At 31.4% G+C, this 19,138-nt stretch overlaps 1 protein-coding gene across 3 annotated transcripts in view; it reads right to left on the bottom strand.

Moving 5' to 3' along the window:
• Window positions 1–19,138, bottom strand: part of LOC142321639 (ATP-dependent RNA helicase DHX30-like) — a 119,367-nt gene that overhangs the window by 27,336 nt on the left and 72,893 nt on the right. For all 3 annotated transcript variants that reach the window (XM_075359897.1, XM_075359896.1, XM_075359898.1), the window contains 2 exons: window positions 12,550–12,923; window positions 6,877–7,081 (listed from right to left, as the gene is read on the bottom strand). In XM_075359897.1, coding sequence (XP_075216012.1) covers window positions 6,877–7,081; window positions 12,550–12,923 — 579 coding nt within the window. The remainder of the gene's footprint in view (window positions 1–6,876; window positions 7,082–12,549; window positions 12,924–19,138) is intronic.

Here is a 19,138-nt window from a genome sequence, read left to right as displayed (position 1 = left end):
AAAGATTTTTGAAAGTGTATGTTTGGAGTGTCGCTTTATATGGAAGTGAAACTTGGACAATCGGAGTATCTGAGAAGAAAAGATTAGAAGCTTTTGAAATGTGGTGCTATAGGAGAATGTTAAAAATCAGATGGGTGGATAAAGTGACAAATGAAGAGGTATTGCGGCAAATAGATGAAGAAAGAAGCATTTGGAAAAATATAGTTAAAAGAAGAGACAGACTTATAGGCCACATACTAAGGCATCCTGGAATAGTTGCTTTGATATTGGAAGGACAGGTAGAAGGAAAAAATTGTGTAGGCAGGCCACGTTTGGAATATGTAAAACAAATTGTTAGGGATGTAGGATGTAGAGGGTATACTGAAATGAAACGACTAGCACTAGATAGGGAATCTTGGAGAGCTGCATCAAACCAGCCAAATGACTGAAGACAAAAAAAAAAGAAGAAGATTTCAAATTTCATACAAAACAGATAAAATATACACTGATAAGTGATTCAAATTAATTTGTGGTTTTTAGAAAGGAGTTTGTTTAAAGTAGCTATATAAATCAGGTCATATTCATATTAATTACTGATGTAACAAATATAAAGCAACGTAACAATATGTTACTATGATTGATTACCATCATAAATGTAAGTTTGCAGTTAATCTTTAAGGCAAATAGAATTTTGAGACTGAATGGATAATTTTTATTTATTGTAAATGATGGATTACCACATTTAAAATATCACCATTTCGCCAACCTCACTGGCAGAATGATAGCATCTTAGCCATTTATCCAGATCTGGTTCAAATCCCACTCAGCATAACATTTTTTACATGCTACAAAATTTCCACTTTATATTCCCATCCACAAGCTTTGAACTTAATTGAAAACTTAATGTGAATTATTTAAAAAAATAAATATTTTTAGTTTTTTAAAGCTTTAAAGAAATCTCTTTCCTATTATTTTTATCATTATGTGTGTCTTCTCCAAAGATTTCCCATAAAATCTGAAAATAAGTTATTTTGAAATTTTAGAATGAACCTGAATTTTAAACAGTAACAAATAAACACCATCCTGAAATTTTATATTAATAGCCAGCCAGCAATGGTTGGTGTAGCTAACCACAACATCAGATAATTTTTCTCTTTCATCTACCATTGATTTATTTATTTCTATGCATTATCTTTATTGCCATTATTTCATAAATTTATCTTCACTACAAAAAAATTCCTTATAACTGGGTGTACACCCAGTTATAAGGAATTTTTTACATCCAACTACTGAAAGTAAATTCACTATATGAAATAACATATTAATATGATGAACAATGTCTCTGAAAAAAGGGAAATTTTATATATCATGAAAGAAAATACCTTTACACTTTTGACATTCATTGTAACTCAAAGAAACTGTATTTGATATTCTACTGGTTTGGGATCAACTGCTTTATTTTTGTTGAAGATCACTTATCAACATGCAAGTTTCTTAATTCATTAACTAAATAAGGTTAAATTTTTAGCAGATTTCCCAAAAAATTGAAAATAGCTACTGCACCTGGTCATATGTAATACGTATATGTATATGCAAATCTTGATCAATTTTGACAAAACTTGGTAGGGTAATCTAAATCTATTGGGAGTACAGAGCACTATTGATTTTCAGGCAAATTGTTTCACAGAAACAAGTGTTAAAGTGGCAAAAGCTGGGTTTTTGGATATGTTTTCAAGGTTAACTAAAACCCAGAAATCCGCCCTTATGATGAACTTACTGTGACAGAGTTTTACTTCCTTTTGTATGTTTGTTGGCACAAGAATACCTTTTATCATCATGAAAAATGTATTTTTGACAATTTGAAAGCACTTTAACTAAAATAAAATTTTCCTATAATTGTTTAACCCATAATAAAATTAAAATGAAATAATTTCAGTAATACAAAATTATTCTACATTTCTAATATTCAATTTATCTTTTAAAAATAATAACACTAGCCCATTAACACATTCATTGCTTTTGAGACTGGTCGGTCACATAGCTGCCAATGCACGACCTGCCTGCCTGTAATACTCATCGGTCTCAAGTTGACTCTTGATATTCTGATACATCTGGCAGTAAGCATGCCAGTTGCTGCATCCTTGCTAATATTGTAGTATTTTTCATTCGAGTATGAAATATAATACTGAGTAATTGGTTTTATACATATTGTTATTCTTCACTAGTAATTTTTATGTTCGCTTTCACATTTTTTTTATTGTAATATTCATTTGTTTTTTCTTGTGTTTATTTAATTTGTGAGGTTTCTTTTCATAAATAGTTATATTTTTATTATATTATTATCTAATTACTAAAAAAAAGTGTCATTCAGGAACCTGTGCATGCAAAAAGGTGCTGTGCATCAAAAAAAGATTGAGTTCAGATTCCAATATAGAAGATTGCCTGGACTGTGAAGATAGTGATTCTGAATGTGAATTTTATTTATCAGATAGTGATAATTCACATATTGAAGATTCATGTCAGTTTGTATTAACAGATGGGGTAAAAATAAATGTGTAACATATTTTGGTTATTTCTCGTAATATTCTGCCCACAGAATAAGGTGAAACAATCTATCTCCAAAACTAATGTTACTCCACGAGAAACTTCAACTTGGGTTACCTATATATATATACATTTTTTTTTTGAGGGCAAAAAATACTTTCATGTTATCATCACCTGGAAAAAACATATTAAAACAAAAAAAAAAAAAAAAAAAAACTAGATTAAAACTAAAATATTAAAAATCTAGCTTGAAACTAAAAAGGTAAAAGATTACTAAAAATTTACAACTAATATCACAGTCAGAATTTAAAAAAGATAAATTAATTTAAAAAAAAATTAAACAAACATAAATAAAATTTAACAAAGTACAAGAAGGGTGTAAAGGGCCCCTTCTTGAATAACAGAATAAAAAATAACAAAAAAAATCATAATTAAAGAAAAAACTACTATGTTAAAATAACTCTTCAACCCAGTACAAAAGATATACACCACAATATTAAATTTATGTAGAATATTATATCATGTCGTAGAAGTAGCAACATCCAGATTAAAACTTCCTTATCATTGACCAGGATTCTATGAATGTTTCCAGACAATTTAGATTTATGCCGTAAGACTGTGTAACATATGCAATCCACATGGATGTGGTACAGTGAAGCAGCAGTTGCATTTTAAGCATAGTGGTGCTTTTTCTCCTGACATCAGGATATATGTACTGAAAGCTGTTGAATCTCTGTAAATCGAACAATTTCATCAAAGGTTACTCATTTCTCAATAAGACTATTTTTTCTTAAATAAATAATAAATCGTAAGAAATAAAATAAATCATTATTCTAATAATAATTCATTCATTCATAGTGTTCTGCCATTATAGCAGGTCCTGTCATGGCTAATGTTCTCCACCTTGTTTTATACTTTGCTAAACTCTTTGTTTCAGCATATTTTCCCTTTTTCATAATTCCATCCTTCATTAGAAATCTATTCCTTCATCTTCCTTTTCTTCCTTTCACCAAGCCTTTTCCTATATGTCCTAGCCAGTACCTTTTCCTATATTCAATCACATTTAGAATTTTCCTGTTCTCTCCAGTTTACTTAATACTTCATTTATTACATGGTCTTGCCATCTGACATTTATCATTCGGCGCTACAACCCAATCTCAAAAGCCTCAATTCATTTTCTGTCTATCTTTCTCATCCATTGCCAATGTTTCAGCTTCATAGGGCACCATACTTCAAATAAAACATTTCATTAATCTCTTCCTTAATGGTAAGTTTAACTTTCCACAGAGCAGTCTTCCCTTCTTATAAACACCTGCTTAGTTTTTGATATTCTTTTTAATTTCTACTGTGCAATTCAGGTCAAAAGTTATAAAGCTCCCTAAGTACTCAAATTTCTTCACCTGCTGTAAAACTTCATTTCTTATCTTAATCTCAATCCTCTCCTCTTTCTACCTAATAACATACATTTTGTCTTCTTTTTAATCCTCATACCCTGACTTTCACAAGCTTAATTTAAGCCATCAAGTTTACTTGGACTCTGCCAGCACCTCCATGTCATCAGCAAAACATATACATTCTATTCAAATACTACACAGTGTTGGTGAAATGCAACATCCCTGCCTCACTCCCCTTCCAATCCCTATTCTTCCAGTCATTTCATCTCCTATCCCCACTTTTATTCTCTGGTTATGGTAAAGCTCTTTTATTAGGCACCTATATTTTCAGTTAACGCCCTTCTTTTCCAAAATTGGCAGTAATTTATCTCATCTGACACTGTCAAATGCCTTTTCTAGGTTGACAAATGCAATATACACTCTCTGCCTCCTTTCCATGTATCCCTCACCTATTACTTTTAGCAGCATTAGAGCGTCCCTTGTCCCAATACCTGTTCTAAACTTGTTCTGTTCTTCCTCATTACTGCCATCCAATTTATTGTATATCCTCTTATTTAGAACTCTTAAGTACCTTAGCTGCGTGTGATATTAAGCTAATCAATCTACATTCTTCACACTTTTTTGTATTTTTTTTCTATTGGTTCATTATGTATCTTAGAAATCCTCCAGCCATTTTCCTTCTTCAAGAATTCTATTGCACAGATTTAGTAATAACAATTCCACTGTCTCTCCTACTGCTTTGAAGAGTTCAACTGGTATTTCATCACATCCCTCAGATTTTCCTTTTCTTATCATTTTAACTGCATTTAGTTCACTTTTTAATATACTCTACCCTTTTGATCTTCATGAACTTTGTACTCTTCTTCCACTACCATTATCTATTTCTCTTGGCTTTTTTCCTAATGCATATAAGTTCACAATGTATTCTTTCCACACCCGTTTTATTCTCTCCTTATTAAGAGATTTCCCATCCTTTGCCACTATCTGATACATTTTTCCTCATTTCTCTTTAAAAAGTATTTCTGATGCTTCTTTATACATTAGCTCATATCTCCCTTCTTTTTCCAAATTTTCTACCACTGTACATTTTTTCTCGAGCAACTTTTCCTTAGCTTTCCCAGTTTTCTTTTTACTTCATTATTCACTCTTTTATATTTCCTTCTACCTTCTTCTGTTTGTACATTTCTCCACTCTCTTTTCATTCACCTTGCCAAACATTTCACTTGTAACCCACTCTTTTCGTATTCTGTTCCTGGTTTTAAACTCTATCGTCTCTTTTGCTGTTTCCTTTAAATTCTTCTTAATTTTCATCCACTTATCTGCATTACTTGGTTTATCTCGCATTCTCATTTTTTCCTGCATCACTTTTTCCATTTCCTGAATTGTTTCTTGTAACGTTAATCATATTAATCTTTTCTCCTGGCACTCCCAATTTTCTTGAGCCTAATGTTCACTTCTGCCACAACCAGATTGTGATCTGAATTTATATCTCCACCTGGATATGCCTTAGCATTCTTTAAATACAATTTATAAATCTTCGTTGCATCATAATTAATCAAGTTGATATTTTTCTCTATTCATTTGTGATGCCCACATATATTTTCTTCTTTTAAGATTTCCCAACACTAATCTTCTCCATGCAGAATTTAATCATTCTTTCTTCTTCTCTTTCATTTCTAATTCCAAGACCATATTTCCCCACTGCCTTGTTTTCCCTTCCCTCTCCAAACACAGCATTCCAATCACCTAGTATCACTATACATGCCCCCTTTTTTTCTTTTCAATTAACTCTTCTTCTATACTTTTGTAACAATGTTCCTCATCTGTATGCTGAGTGGTTGGCATGAGCACTTGAATTATTACAATATCTAAAAAAAAATCTTTATTTTCTCCATCTATTCTCATCACCCTTTTATCAACATACTCATCCTTTAATATTTTTCTTACCAGTTTCTTATTTAGAAATATACCTACTCAAATACTAGACTCTCTGCCCCTAAAAAGTAAAACTGGAAATCTCCACCTGATATCTCTTCATTTTCTTTTCACCTCACTTCATTCATACTGAGTATGTCTAAATTATTTTTAAACATCTTATTCTTTGCATTCTCAAGTTTTCCACTTTGTTGTATTGTTAAAACATTCCATGTTTGGATTTTTAGTGGTTTTTTAACTTTTCTTGTTGATGTTTTTTTATCTTTCCTCTATAAATGTTCTTTGTCTATCCTTTTCTTTCTTAGAAATTCCCCACATGCATGAAACCCTATTGTAATTTACAATAATTTGACAATAGATTTTTCATTTTAATAATGTAAAACTATTATAAAAAAAAAAACAACAAATGTTTATATAAACAAATAATGCAAAAAAACTGTAAACAAATATATGCAGAACATATAAATTATGTTGAACAGGCATTCTAAAATTTAAACTATAAATTATGATTCTTTTAAAGAGCAAACACCTTTGGATTTAATGTATTTTATTCCATAAGTTCTTTACACTGTACTTTGAAGAGTTAAACTTTTTCTACTGATAAGTAGATGTTTCCATCTGTTGGATTGTTGTTATAGTTTATATATGATAGGTAGACTATAGAATGACAAAAAGATTTTTCAACTCTATATATGTGCATAGAAATGCACTGAAGAGTGAAAGAACAAACATAAAATCATTTCAATTTTCAATAAGCAAACACACAATCATTCACAGTGTAATTATTTGAAACTGCATATTTAGATTCAGACAAACGAACATACTTGTTTAAAAATGTAGTTAATAAGTGGAAATTAACTCTTTCCAATTTTAAAGAATTTTTTGCTACTCTGCTAACAACTGTGGTGAGATGACCTTGAATGATTAATGAGTCAATGATGATTACTTAGCAAAAAAAAATACAATAACAAATTCAACACTTTTCACTATTTTCTGTACATCCTAACAAATGATATAACTATACCTTTGAATTTAGAACAGATGTTTCAAGTCGTACTTTATGAACTTCAGGTAAAGGGAATTCATCCATTGAATCAAACTTTTCTCTAGTGTATAAATGGAAACATTCACCAGGTGCAACTCTTCCAGCTCTGCCTCTTCTTTGTCTAGCACTAGCTTGTGATACCCATCGATTATCAAGACATAACAAACCACTTTCAGAGTAAAGCCTGTGGATAAAAAAGATTAAACATTTTATTTTATAAACAGAACTTATGCTAATTTAATTTTATGATCTTGTGTATCTTAAAAGGTTTACTAGATATCTGATAAACATATTTTAAAATAAGGCTTCACATTGACACAATTAAACATAAAAGTTTTCATCAAACCTAATGTGAATTGTCATGTTTTGTAATCTGTAATATCAATGAATATAATCAAAAAATTTGAAATTATATAATTTCATTATCTCTTATACATAAATACATACATAAAGGCATGTCTAAGGTAGTAATAACAAACAAAAATAAATCATAAGTTTTTGGCTGTTAATTTCACATTAAAAATAATATATAAATAAAGAATAAGGCAATTCTAGCAAAGTTTTTTAATTAAGAAAAAAATATAAAAATAAGCTTTCCTACTTTTCAACAGTCATTCGTTAGAAATTAGTAATTAACATTTTTAATGTCATTCATTCTCTTAGTCTGGCATATTTACATGCCAGCCTAACACATGGTGTTAGAAGTATCTTTAAATATTTAAATATTATGTAACCATTAAGTTATGCACACATTACAGTGTTGTATGATATATTATCACTCAAACTTGAATCTTCAGGATAATTTTATATTATTGTAATTTATGATATGATAGTAATCAATCTCACTGATAAAACAATGCAACTGTGACCCAATGATAAAACAAACATACTAAGTTACTTTAGAATTAAATTAACTATAAAAGGGATTTTTTTTTTGTTGTAATTAATTAAAAACAGACACTGAATTCAGAAAAATTAGGGGACATTAAATTTTTGTAAAATATATATAGCTTAATTCAGACATTAGGATTCTTGACACTCTTACTAATATGTAGGTCTGTAGGCATTTGTAAAAAAGGAAGGAGATCGTAAAATGTGTTTTTTTGAGTTTATCAACACTACTGATTTTACTAAAGAATATCAGAACTTCTTAACCTTAAAAATAATTACCAGTAATGTATCTTTTTTTAACTGTATAATAAAAAAATAATAATTATTTTTGATTTTTTTTTTTAAAACCTTAGTTTTATTTCTATCTGTCCCATCTCTTCAGTAACTGTCAGTTGGGATGTAAGGAGGGGGATGATGATACACGTGTACTCCAGATCAACCTTAGGTTGGTTCAGTGCTTCCACGTTGAACATTAGAGCACATCAGTGAGCACCACGCTCTCCTGGTTGACCATCCACATTACCCTTTTTAGTCTTTGGTTAGTTTTGTTTTTTTGAATAAACTTTTGATTTTAAGTGGTCATATATTTTTTTTCAGTGCAATAACATGTGCCAAGATTGACAAAATAGTGAAGTGGTTAGAAGAAGAGATGTCCAATGATGGTAATGAAGTATCAGACTCTTTTCATTCTGAAAACTTTTACGTAACAATCAGAAACAATGGTAGTGAAAGTGAACAGTCTGCAGAGGAAGAAGATAGTGATTTAGCTAATGATGAACCAAGTTATTTTGGTCATGACAATATAACTGGTTGGAAAATTCATTCACCACCCCTAAATCGACGTAGATTGCAAAGAAACATCGTTATTCACCCATCGTGAATCAAAGAGGATGCCCGAAATGCTGCAACAATATTTTCAGCCTACAGCCTGTTTTTTCCTGAACCAGTAATCGAAGATATTACTAATCACACAAACATTTGGCTAAGGAAAATTGCATAATCGTTTTTCTGATGTAGACTCAATCCCAGAAGTAAAAGCTCTGATAGGTCTACTCTACAAGGCTGGTGTACTCAAATCTTCTCATGCAAATGTAATTGATCTGTGAGCTACAGATGGGACTGCATTGGAAATATTTCACCTATCAATGACTTACAGATGTTTTTATTTGTGTGCACTTCGTTTTGACAATGCAGCGACAAGAGAAGCAAGAAAAGCACTGGATAAGCTTGCTCCAACATGTGATGTTTTTTATGGATTTGTTGAGAGAAGCTTGAAGAATTATAGTGTTGGCGAGTACGAGACTTAACATGAAATACTTGAATCGTTCAGAGGAAAATGTTCTTCTGGCAATATATGCCCAACAAACCTATAAAATATGGACTGAAACTGTTTCTGTTTGTTGATAGTAAAATGTGCTACATATTTAAACTAGAAGTGTAGTGTTGAAAACAGCCTGACGGACCTTTCGCTTTAGATACTATGTCTAGAGCAGTCGTGTGCTAGAAATGTAATGTGGAAACAGCCTGATGGACCTTTCACTTTAGATATTACATCTAGTGCAGTCTTTATGAGAATGACTACCAATTTATGGTTCAGGTTGAAATCGTACAATGGATAATTGGTTCTCAAGTAGCTAATACCAGCTACTGAGAAAAGAATTACTGTTGTAGCAACACTAAAAAAAAAAAAAACAAAAAACAAAAGAGAGCTACCTCCCAAAATGTGAATACAAGGGCCAGACCTGTTTGCCAGTGTTTTTACTTTTAACAGTGTCATAGTGTCATATGTTCCAAAGAAATACTGAAACATAATTCTCATCTCGAGTATGCACAATTTCGATGATGTAGATGAAGGAACTGGTGACCTCTTGACACCTGTGGTGTTGACAATTTATAACAGCACCAAAGTGGGGATTGATGTAATTGATGGCATGAAAGAAGAATATTTGACAGCAAGAGTAACCTTCCGATTTCCTGTTTGTATCTTTTTTCACTGATCAACATTGGTGGGATCAACACCCAAATTATTCTAAATTGTAACAACGGAGAAAACACACTGTAAAAGAATTGTAATGGACAAAAGAACAGGTAAAAAACTATAAAATATTGAAGGTAAGTGCCACACTCACCTGCCGACTATCCATGTGACTTTGGAGGGGGTCGACCAAGAGTGGAGTTAAGTATTAGCATTTTATACCCCCATTTTTTTTTCTCCAGGACACAAAACAAAGTGTCATTATCAGTGCCCGGACACAATATTTATATTGTAAATAAATAAATATTAAAAACTAATAATTAAAAATTAAAACCCAGTAATACAAAAGCACAGCACAAATGGAAAATGCCTCTGACGTATGCTTAAATCAAAATAAACACACAATGAAATATTACGTTAATCTAAATTAAAACAAAAAAAATTTACCATTTACCATATGTCAAAAGGCATACGTTAATAGCTAACGTACTACAAAACTCAAATATTTGATTACAAACGAGTGGTTCTAAGAAATTGTAAAACATTTGATAACATTGTCTCATTGTTTTCTACGATATTTTGAAAGTTAGCTCCTAGTTTAAATTTTCAACACAATGCTGCATAACAGACACAATCCACAAGGACATGGTGTACTGTTAGTTGGCAGTTGCAGTAAATACAAACAGGTGCATTGGTCTGCGTTATGAGATTTCAATGAATGAGCCTAATGTGCCATATTTTCAAATGTAAATAATAACATGCAAATGGACAACACCAGAATAAAGACACACTCAAGTCAACAAAAGAAAAATTCAATAAAACACAGTTGAGAGACTATTACAAAAACTTTAAAAATCAGCTCCAAAAATACAAACTCCCAACCCACTAATAAAGAATGAATACGGTAAATTGGCCCATAACAATAAAGACAACGCGAAAATTCTAGCTAAATATTTCAAGAAACTCCTAAATTGCAAAGAACTTCACACACCAAAACCCCAATACACCACTACCACCAGAAAACATCAACCCTCCCACAACAAAAGAAGTTTACAAAACACTGGGTGAGATGAAGAATTACAAAGCAGGGGCAGAATATCAGACTTTTGTAGAAGTCACTTTTGTAAACATGCACGAAGATCAGCAAAAACTGCCCTTCATCAACAGCTTGTCAACATCTAGATCAAAGTAAAACTACCTCAACAATGGACAACAACCCTCTTCATCTGCTACACAAAAAAGGGGACAAAACTAGATCAGTTTTGTTCCCTTTTTTAGTAATTTTTTGGATCTAAAAATTACAGAGGAATATCACTCCTAGACACAAGATAAAAAATTCGTTCAAGAATCATCCTCAATAGGATTGGTTTACAACTTGAGAAAAAACTGGAATACCAGGGAGGTTTAAGACCCTGGAGGAGCTGTCCAGACAAAATTTTGAGTCTCAAGCTAATAATGGATTATAACAGGAAAAGAAACAGAGACATGGTGATAACATTTGTAGATTTCAAGAAAGCTTATGACTGCATCCACAGAGAATCCCTACTAAAAATTCTATGACACCTCAGATTACATACCAAATTAATAAATATGATTAATATGATAAAATTGACCCTCACAAACACTAAGTTGAAAGTAAAATTCAGAGGTGAGCTCTTGGAACCATTTGAGACTAAAACAGGACTGCGCCAAGGCGATGGGCTTTCACCGCTATTATTCAACTGCATTCTAGAAATGGTAATGAGGGAATGGCTCAAAGAATGCCTCCGAAAGTAAAAATACATTGAAAAATCACAACAAACTGTCATGGTTTGCCAACAACTTGGCACTGCTAGCAAACAACATTGACAAACCTAAATCACAGAAATTTGAAACATATTAGAACTTGAAAACATAGAAATTAAAATTGGCCTCAAAATATCATTCAAAGACAGAAATTATATCCCAAAAATCAACATGATTAAAAGAAGTAAACATAAACAGTAATAAAATCAAAATAGTAACCCAATTTAAATACCTCATAGAAATAATAAACAAACTGAACAAAAAAACCATAATCCAAATAAGAAGAAATAAACTAGCTAAAGCACAAAAATTAAAATGGTACACTTACAATAAAAACTGCCTATCAATAAATGCAAAAATAAGATACTACAACAAAGTGATAAAACCAGAAGCCACTTATGCAGTAGAAACACTCTTCCACCTGAATGAACAATTGTAGACAGAAAGACTTCAGAAAATCAAAAAAAGAATTGGAAGAACCTGCATCAATAAAAAGTACCAGAAAGACGGGGAGTGGTGGATTGTGTCCAACAAAGCTGTGTACAAAGAGTTAGAACCTATCACTGATACCATGCATTAGAGAAGACTAGAATTCTTTTGACATATAATGAGGATGCAAGATTCATGACTTTTGAAACAGCTAGTACAGTACAATCAGAACTTGAAAAACACCAAGACAGGATATAGATAGATCGGAGAAATAAGAAAGGATCTGAAGGAAAATTGACCTTACACCAGAAGACACCACAGATAAAATAAAATTAAACAAGGGAATCAAGAATAAAAACAGTCACTTCATGCTCACAAGAAAAAAACTCACAACATGAAAATTTTCAACATTAGAAAGGGCACAAAGATTGGAACATATGAAAAAAGTACTGGGAGGACTGCAAGGCCTAAACAGTCCTATCAAAGAGACTTGGATAATGGACTGACTAAAGTGATCCTATGTGGTTATAAAAAATAATAATAATTATACAAATTAAAAGATTATTTATTACCTTTCTTCTTTATGAGCACCAGGATCTATAACATAATTTACATCATCAACTGTAATACTGGTTTCAGCAATATTAGTAGCTAAAATTATTTTACGAATTCCATTTGGTGGTCGATTAAAAATTTTCCTCTGATCATCATATGAAAGCCGAGAATGTAATGGTAATATCAGTAACTCATTAATTGCTCTACTATTCTTAAGTTCATCGCGTAACCTACGTATTTCAGCCCAACCAGGCAAAAACACAAGAATAGCTCCTGGAGCTCTATTTTTATTAATCCACAGAACTAAATTAGAAACTGCTTTAATGTCAACTACTGGAAAATTGGTATTACACATCTCTTTACGAATTCCAGTTATTTTAGCTATATTTTCCTAGAAGAAAACACAAATAAATAAAAAGATCAGAAATAAATTAACAAAGCACATCACAAACCAAAAATTTCAAGTATTTGCATTATTAACAGAAAAAGAGTCTAAATAACTTGCCAAGAATAGAACTTAATACTATACATGCTGAGAGCTATTGCATAATGATAATTACAGATCCTCAGTTCCAAAATAATTTTTTTATTTTATGTTCATCAATAATATTGAATTCTAGCAATAAATAATGGACATTCATGTAAATAAGTTTATTATTAGAGACAGAATAGTTATCTCATTTGTAAATCAAAAGAATAAATGATGGAACAGCAGAGCTATCACGTTTATCATCTTTAAAAAAAAAAAAAAAAAAAAAAAAAAACACTGGAATATCGTTAAATCTATACCCCACACAGATATTCATGTACATTTGTTATTTCAACTGAAGTATTTTATGATATTTAGTTGTGACTTGTGACTCATGTCAGGTTACCTACTGCTAATAGAATTATGGCTGCAATCACAGCAAAGAATTGTTACTGAATAATTAATTGTTACCAAATAATGTTGCTGACCATCTTATTAATAACAAACATTCTGCTGATATTCAAACAAATTTGGAAATAGTGGAAATCAAGAAATTTAATATAAATAATAATAGTAAAAGTTTGGACATTTTGGAGAGATTTTATATACATAGTACAAAAGAATTTCCAACTTGATCAACTTTCAGACAGAGAATGAAGATAACAAACACAAAAGCAGTAACAGAAACAGTAGTATAGAAAACAGAAAAAGCAGAATCTGTATAGAACAGAGATCTGCTTTCTCTGTAACAGAGAAAGCAGTAACAACAGAGAAAGCAGTAACAGATGGCAGCACATTTTTAGATAAAAAGAGATATAATCAGAATGTATATAAATAATTTCAAATCCACTCAGTAATGCAACATTGGCTGGCCAGGTTATATGGTACAAATCTTCTAATTAATTTATTTTTAAAGTTAATTTTAATTTGTAATTCTTAATTGATGTCATATTTAAATATATGTAATTATTTTATTTAACTGACTTCATGTTTTCTATATATGATAGTAATTTTAATTGAATATATTTTAATTTTTTTCTAAAAAAGAAAAGAAAATTGTTGTTTTGATATGTAATTTTATATAATTTATGTACAACTGATGGTGCAGGTACCTGCAAAAGTGCTATTGGAATAAAGAAAAGAAAAATAAGGTAAGTGTCTTTTCATTTATTTCATAATTCTGTACTTAGGTTGTTCCAGTTGGTTTTATATATATATATATATATATATATATATAGTGGTGAACAAATTAATCCAAACACAGTATTTTTAACAGAAGATTTTATTTTTGAAAGAAAAAATGTTTAATAATCAAACTTACTCAAATTTAATAGTTTATGTGTCCTCCTTTGTTTTTGATTATCTCATTAAGCCTCTTTGGCATTGATTCCACTAAGGTACAACAATGATTTTTGAATTCTTCATCTCAAAACCAAACCTGTATTGCTGAACTAATGTCAGTTTTTGTGCTACAATTCATTTTCTCAAGTCTTGTTTTTAGTATGGCCCATAAATTTCCAATTGGGATTCAGGTCAGCAAGATCTGCTAGGGGAGTTCCCTGGCCACAAGAGCACTCAATTTTTTTTTGAAAGAAAAAGAAAGCAAAAGAACTCTTTTGCTTTCTTTGACATGTGACATGGTGCAAGGTCCTGCTGGAAAATGAGTTCTGGGTTCTTCTGCATAAGTGGGACTATTTTTCTTCGGCATATGTTAATTTATTGGTCTGATTTCATCATCCCATCCACAGGCATAAGTGCTCCTGGTCCTTCATGTGTAAAACATTCCCAAACATCTCTTTGGTGGGTGTCTGGAAGCTTGTTGCAGGTGTGTTGGTGTAGTAGTTTTCTCATCGGCTGACTTACAAATGTAGGCTATTCTCTCCCCTTAAGACAAAGAAACGAGTCTCATCTGAAAAAATAACTCTTCTACATCTCAATAATCCATTCTTTATGTTCCTTTGCAAATTGAAGTCTTTTTGTCCTCATAACCTGTGTCAGTAACTGCTTCTTTTTAGGTTTCCAAGCAATCCTTCCCACTACCAACAATCTTCTATGAAATGTCATATCAGAAATATTAGTCCCACTGGCTCTCAAGTCCTTATTAAGGTCAACAGCTGACGATAGTGGATTAATTTTGCTTTTTCTTATTAGTAATCAATCCTGTGTAGGCATGATTTTCTTTTTCTGTTTGGAGAGACAGAACCTATTTCCCTAAACCTTTTCACAATTTCATTTATAGTACTTAGCCTCATACTACAATCATTGGCTTTGAGGCATTTGTGTTGTTGGGACACAATAACAATTTTTGACCACTTTTATATATAAGCAATGGCTTATATATATATATATATATATATACACGAGGTGCTACCCAAAAGTTCGAGGAATTTGAATTTTGCACGCAAACCATTGCTGGTACGACCTGCTGCCGCTAGATGTAGCTAACAGTACTCTTTGTGAATCAGTGTTCCAACAGCTGTGACGGTGAGAGGCTGCATTGTTGACTTTCGTGCAGTTGTGTAACGTTGTGTTTTACTGCTTCGGCAAAGTTCTAAATGGCAGATTTTAAAGAGCAAAGAACCTGCATCAAATTTTGCTTCATGCTTAAAAAACTGGTGCAGAAACCCATTGGAAGCATTTGGTGACAATGCTATGAGTAAAAGTAAAACTTTTTTGTGGTACAAACGATTCAAAGATGGACGAACGACAGTCGATGACGATGAGCATTCAAGAAGACCATCAACAAGCGTAACACCAGAAAACATCGCGAACATGGCTATTGTATTGGAAACATGGCTATTGTTGCAGATCGTACAAATGTCATATGGGTCTGTGCAACGCATCTTGTCGGACAATTTGAATATGAGATGCATTGCTGCAAAATTCATACCGAGACTGTGGAACAGCGACCAGAAACAAAATCGCATAGCTGTCTGTAGAGAATTGAAAATTCAGCAAGAGATGACCATAACTTCATCTCAAACATCATAACCGGTGATGAAACATGGGTGTATGGGTATGACCCTGAAACTAAGCAGCAGTCATCGCAGTGGAAGTCGCCAAATACATCTTGGCCAAAAAAAAGCACGCCAAGGTCGCAGTAATGTGAAGTCCATGATGATTGTTTTTTTGACATCCAAGGCATTATCCATAAGGAATTTGTTCCTCTTGGTCAAATTGTCAATGGGATGTTCTATTGTGAAGTTTTGAAGCGGTTACTTGAAAGCATTAGGCGCAAACATTCAGATCTGTGGGGTAACAACAGCTGGGTTCTGCACCATGACAACATGCCTGTGCACACATCGCTAGCCGTTCAGAATTTCTTGGCTTCCAAAAAGACAGTAGTGATTCCCCACTGACCCTATTTGCCTGACCTTGCCCCATGCGACTTTTTTCTCTTTCTGAAAATAAAATTTCAATTGAAAGGCCGTCGTTTTAACACAATTGAGGAGATTCAGGAAGAAATGCAGAACATGCTTCAAACACTTACACCTGCAGACTTCCAGGGATGCATGGAATCATGGGAAAAACGCTGGGATCACTGTATCAATGCCCAAGGGGATTACTTTGAAGGAGACAGTGGAAATTATAAATTATCGTAAGCTATTTTATTTTTATGGTAAAATTCCCCGAACTTTTGGGTAGCACCTCGTATACACACACTAGCAGACTTGGTAATGCTTTGCTACTGTTAGATTTGAGTATATATATATATATATATATATATATATATAGATTAGATGAACACAATTGAAAGTTTGGCAAAACATTAAAAATATTAACATTACAAAATTTAACCTTTCACTTTATCTCTTTCTCCCTATTCCCCTTTTCCTCCTTTCTCGTGCGTAAATCAGTTCAGTAATTTTTTAGCCTATAGCGAACACAAATATGAACATTGTCCTTTATATATATATATAATATATATATATATATATAGAAGAAGAAAGTCTATTTGTATATTACTTTTTTTGTTTTGTAAGTATCTTGACACCGGGTACAGTTTTTGCAAAAATATTTCTTTTCATGTAATTAACATATATTCTGAAAAAGCCAAATTGGACCACAAATACAATTTTTTGAAATATCTCGACCCCCAACGCCATCTAGCGAGTCTTAAACTAATTAAGAAACCTTTGAGGGCGCACGCGCACAACTCACCAAAGTTTCATCACAATCAGATGAATGGTGTTGGAATGCATACAGGACAAATGAACAAACAAACATTCATTTTTATATATATTCTAGCTGACCCAGCAATGTTTCGTTATTGCTAGATTTGACTATATAACCAAATATAGATTAAATGAACACAAATGAAAGTTTGATAAAACATTAAAAAATGAACATTATGGAACATCACAAAATTTAACCTTTCCTTTTTACCCTCTTCACCCTTCCCCTCTTACCAATTTTCTTTTCTCTCTTCTTCGCAAAAATATTTCTTTTCATGTAATTAATACATATTCTGAATAGGAACCAAATCAAGCCATAAATACAACTTTTTAAATATCTCGACCCCAGTGCCACCTAGCGGGTCCATTGTTTTGCTAAAAACATTTCTTATCATGCAACTAATACATATTCTGAACGAGCCAAATCGAACCATAAATACAATTTTTCAAAATATCTCAACTTCAGTGCCACCTAGCGAGTCAATGTTTTGCAAAAATATTTTTTTCACATAATTAATACATATTTTGAATATGAAATCAGACCATAAACACAATTGTTCAAAATATCTCGACCCCAGTGCCACCACCTAGCAGGTCCATTTTTTGCAAAAATATTTCTTTTCATGTAACTAATATATATATATTCTGAATATGAGTCAAATCGGACCATAAATACAATCTTCTGAAATATCTTGACTCTAGCACCACTAGCGAGTCCATTTTTCATAAAAATATTTCTTTACATATAACTAATATATATTCTGAATATGAGCCAAATCCAACCATAAATACAATTTTTTATATATCTCAACCCCAGTGCCACCTAGCGGGTCCAAAATAATTCAGAAACCTTCACGGGCATGCGCACAACTCACAAAAGTTTCATTACAGTCGGATGAATGGTATATGAATGCATATGGAACAAACAAACATTCATTTTTATGTTATTTATTTTTAAACAAAAACCAACTTGAACAATCCAAGTACAGAATTACAAAGTAAATGAAATGACACTTACTTTATTTTTTTATTCCAAAAGCACTGTCGCACGATCCCACATTAACAGTTGTATATAAAAGATATAATTTATAAAAAATTACAAATCAAACAACTTTTTTTAAATTAAAATATGTATACAAAACATATAAAGTCAATTAATGTAGCTATGTATGTATGTATATGTATGTATATATATATATAAAATTCAACATTTAAAATAAAATAAATAAATAAATAATTTATACTATGTAAGCTGGCCAGACAATGTTACATTACTGAGTGGATTTGAATTAAATTATTTATACATTATAAATATCTATTTTTAACTAAAAACATACTGCCATCTGTTGCCACTTTTTTATAAGAGTGTCACCTTCATATTCTGTCAAAAAGTTGATCAAATTGAAAATTCTTTTGTATCTATAAATATAAAATCTCTCCAAAATGTTCAAACTTTTACCATTATTATTTAAATTAAATTTCTTGATTTCCACTATTTCCAAATTTGGCAGAATATCAGATACAGTATGTTTGTTTTGAATAAGGTGGTCAGCAACATTAGATAAATCCAATTTACCATTTTTTACCATTTTTATAATTTCTAATGTGTTCTAAAAATCTAGTTTTAAAATACCTATATATATATATATATATATATGTACGGTCACAATCATTACACTTTATTTTATAAATTCCGCATATATAAGTCAGTGTGTTAGTTATTTTTTAAATATTTTATTTTGATTGTTTGTCTTGTATGCTGGTTTAAATTTACTTTTATCATAAATATTAGTTATATTTTCAGCAATATTATCAGTGTATAAATATTTTAAATAAATGTTGTCAATTTTTGTGTATCTTTTATAAGTATAAGAGTTGTATTATTAATTTTTGAAATTTGTTTTTTGTATATATTATCAATTAAAGAAACATTATAACCATTATGTTTAGCAATTCGTTTCA

The sequence above is a fragment of the Lycorma delicatula genome, chromosome 3 (genome assembly GCF_047948215.1).
Source record: "Lycorma delicatula isolate Av1 chromosome 3, ASM4794821v1, whole genome shotgun sequence".
Classification (NCBI taxonomy): Eukaryota; Metazoa; Arthropoda; class Insecta; order Hemiptera; family Fulgoridae; genus Lycorma; species Lycorma delicatula.
Note: the sequence above shows the minus strand (reverse complement) of the source record. Positions and strands in the feature narration are given on the sequence as shown.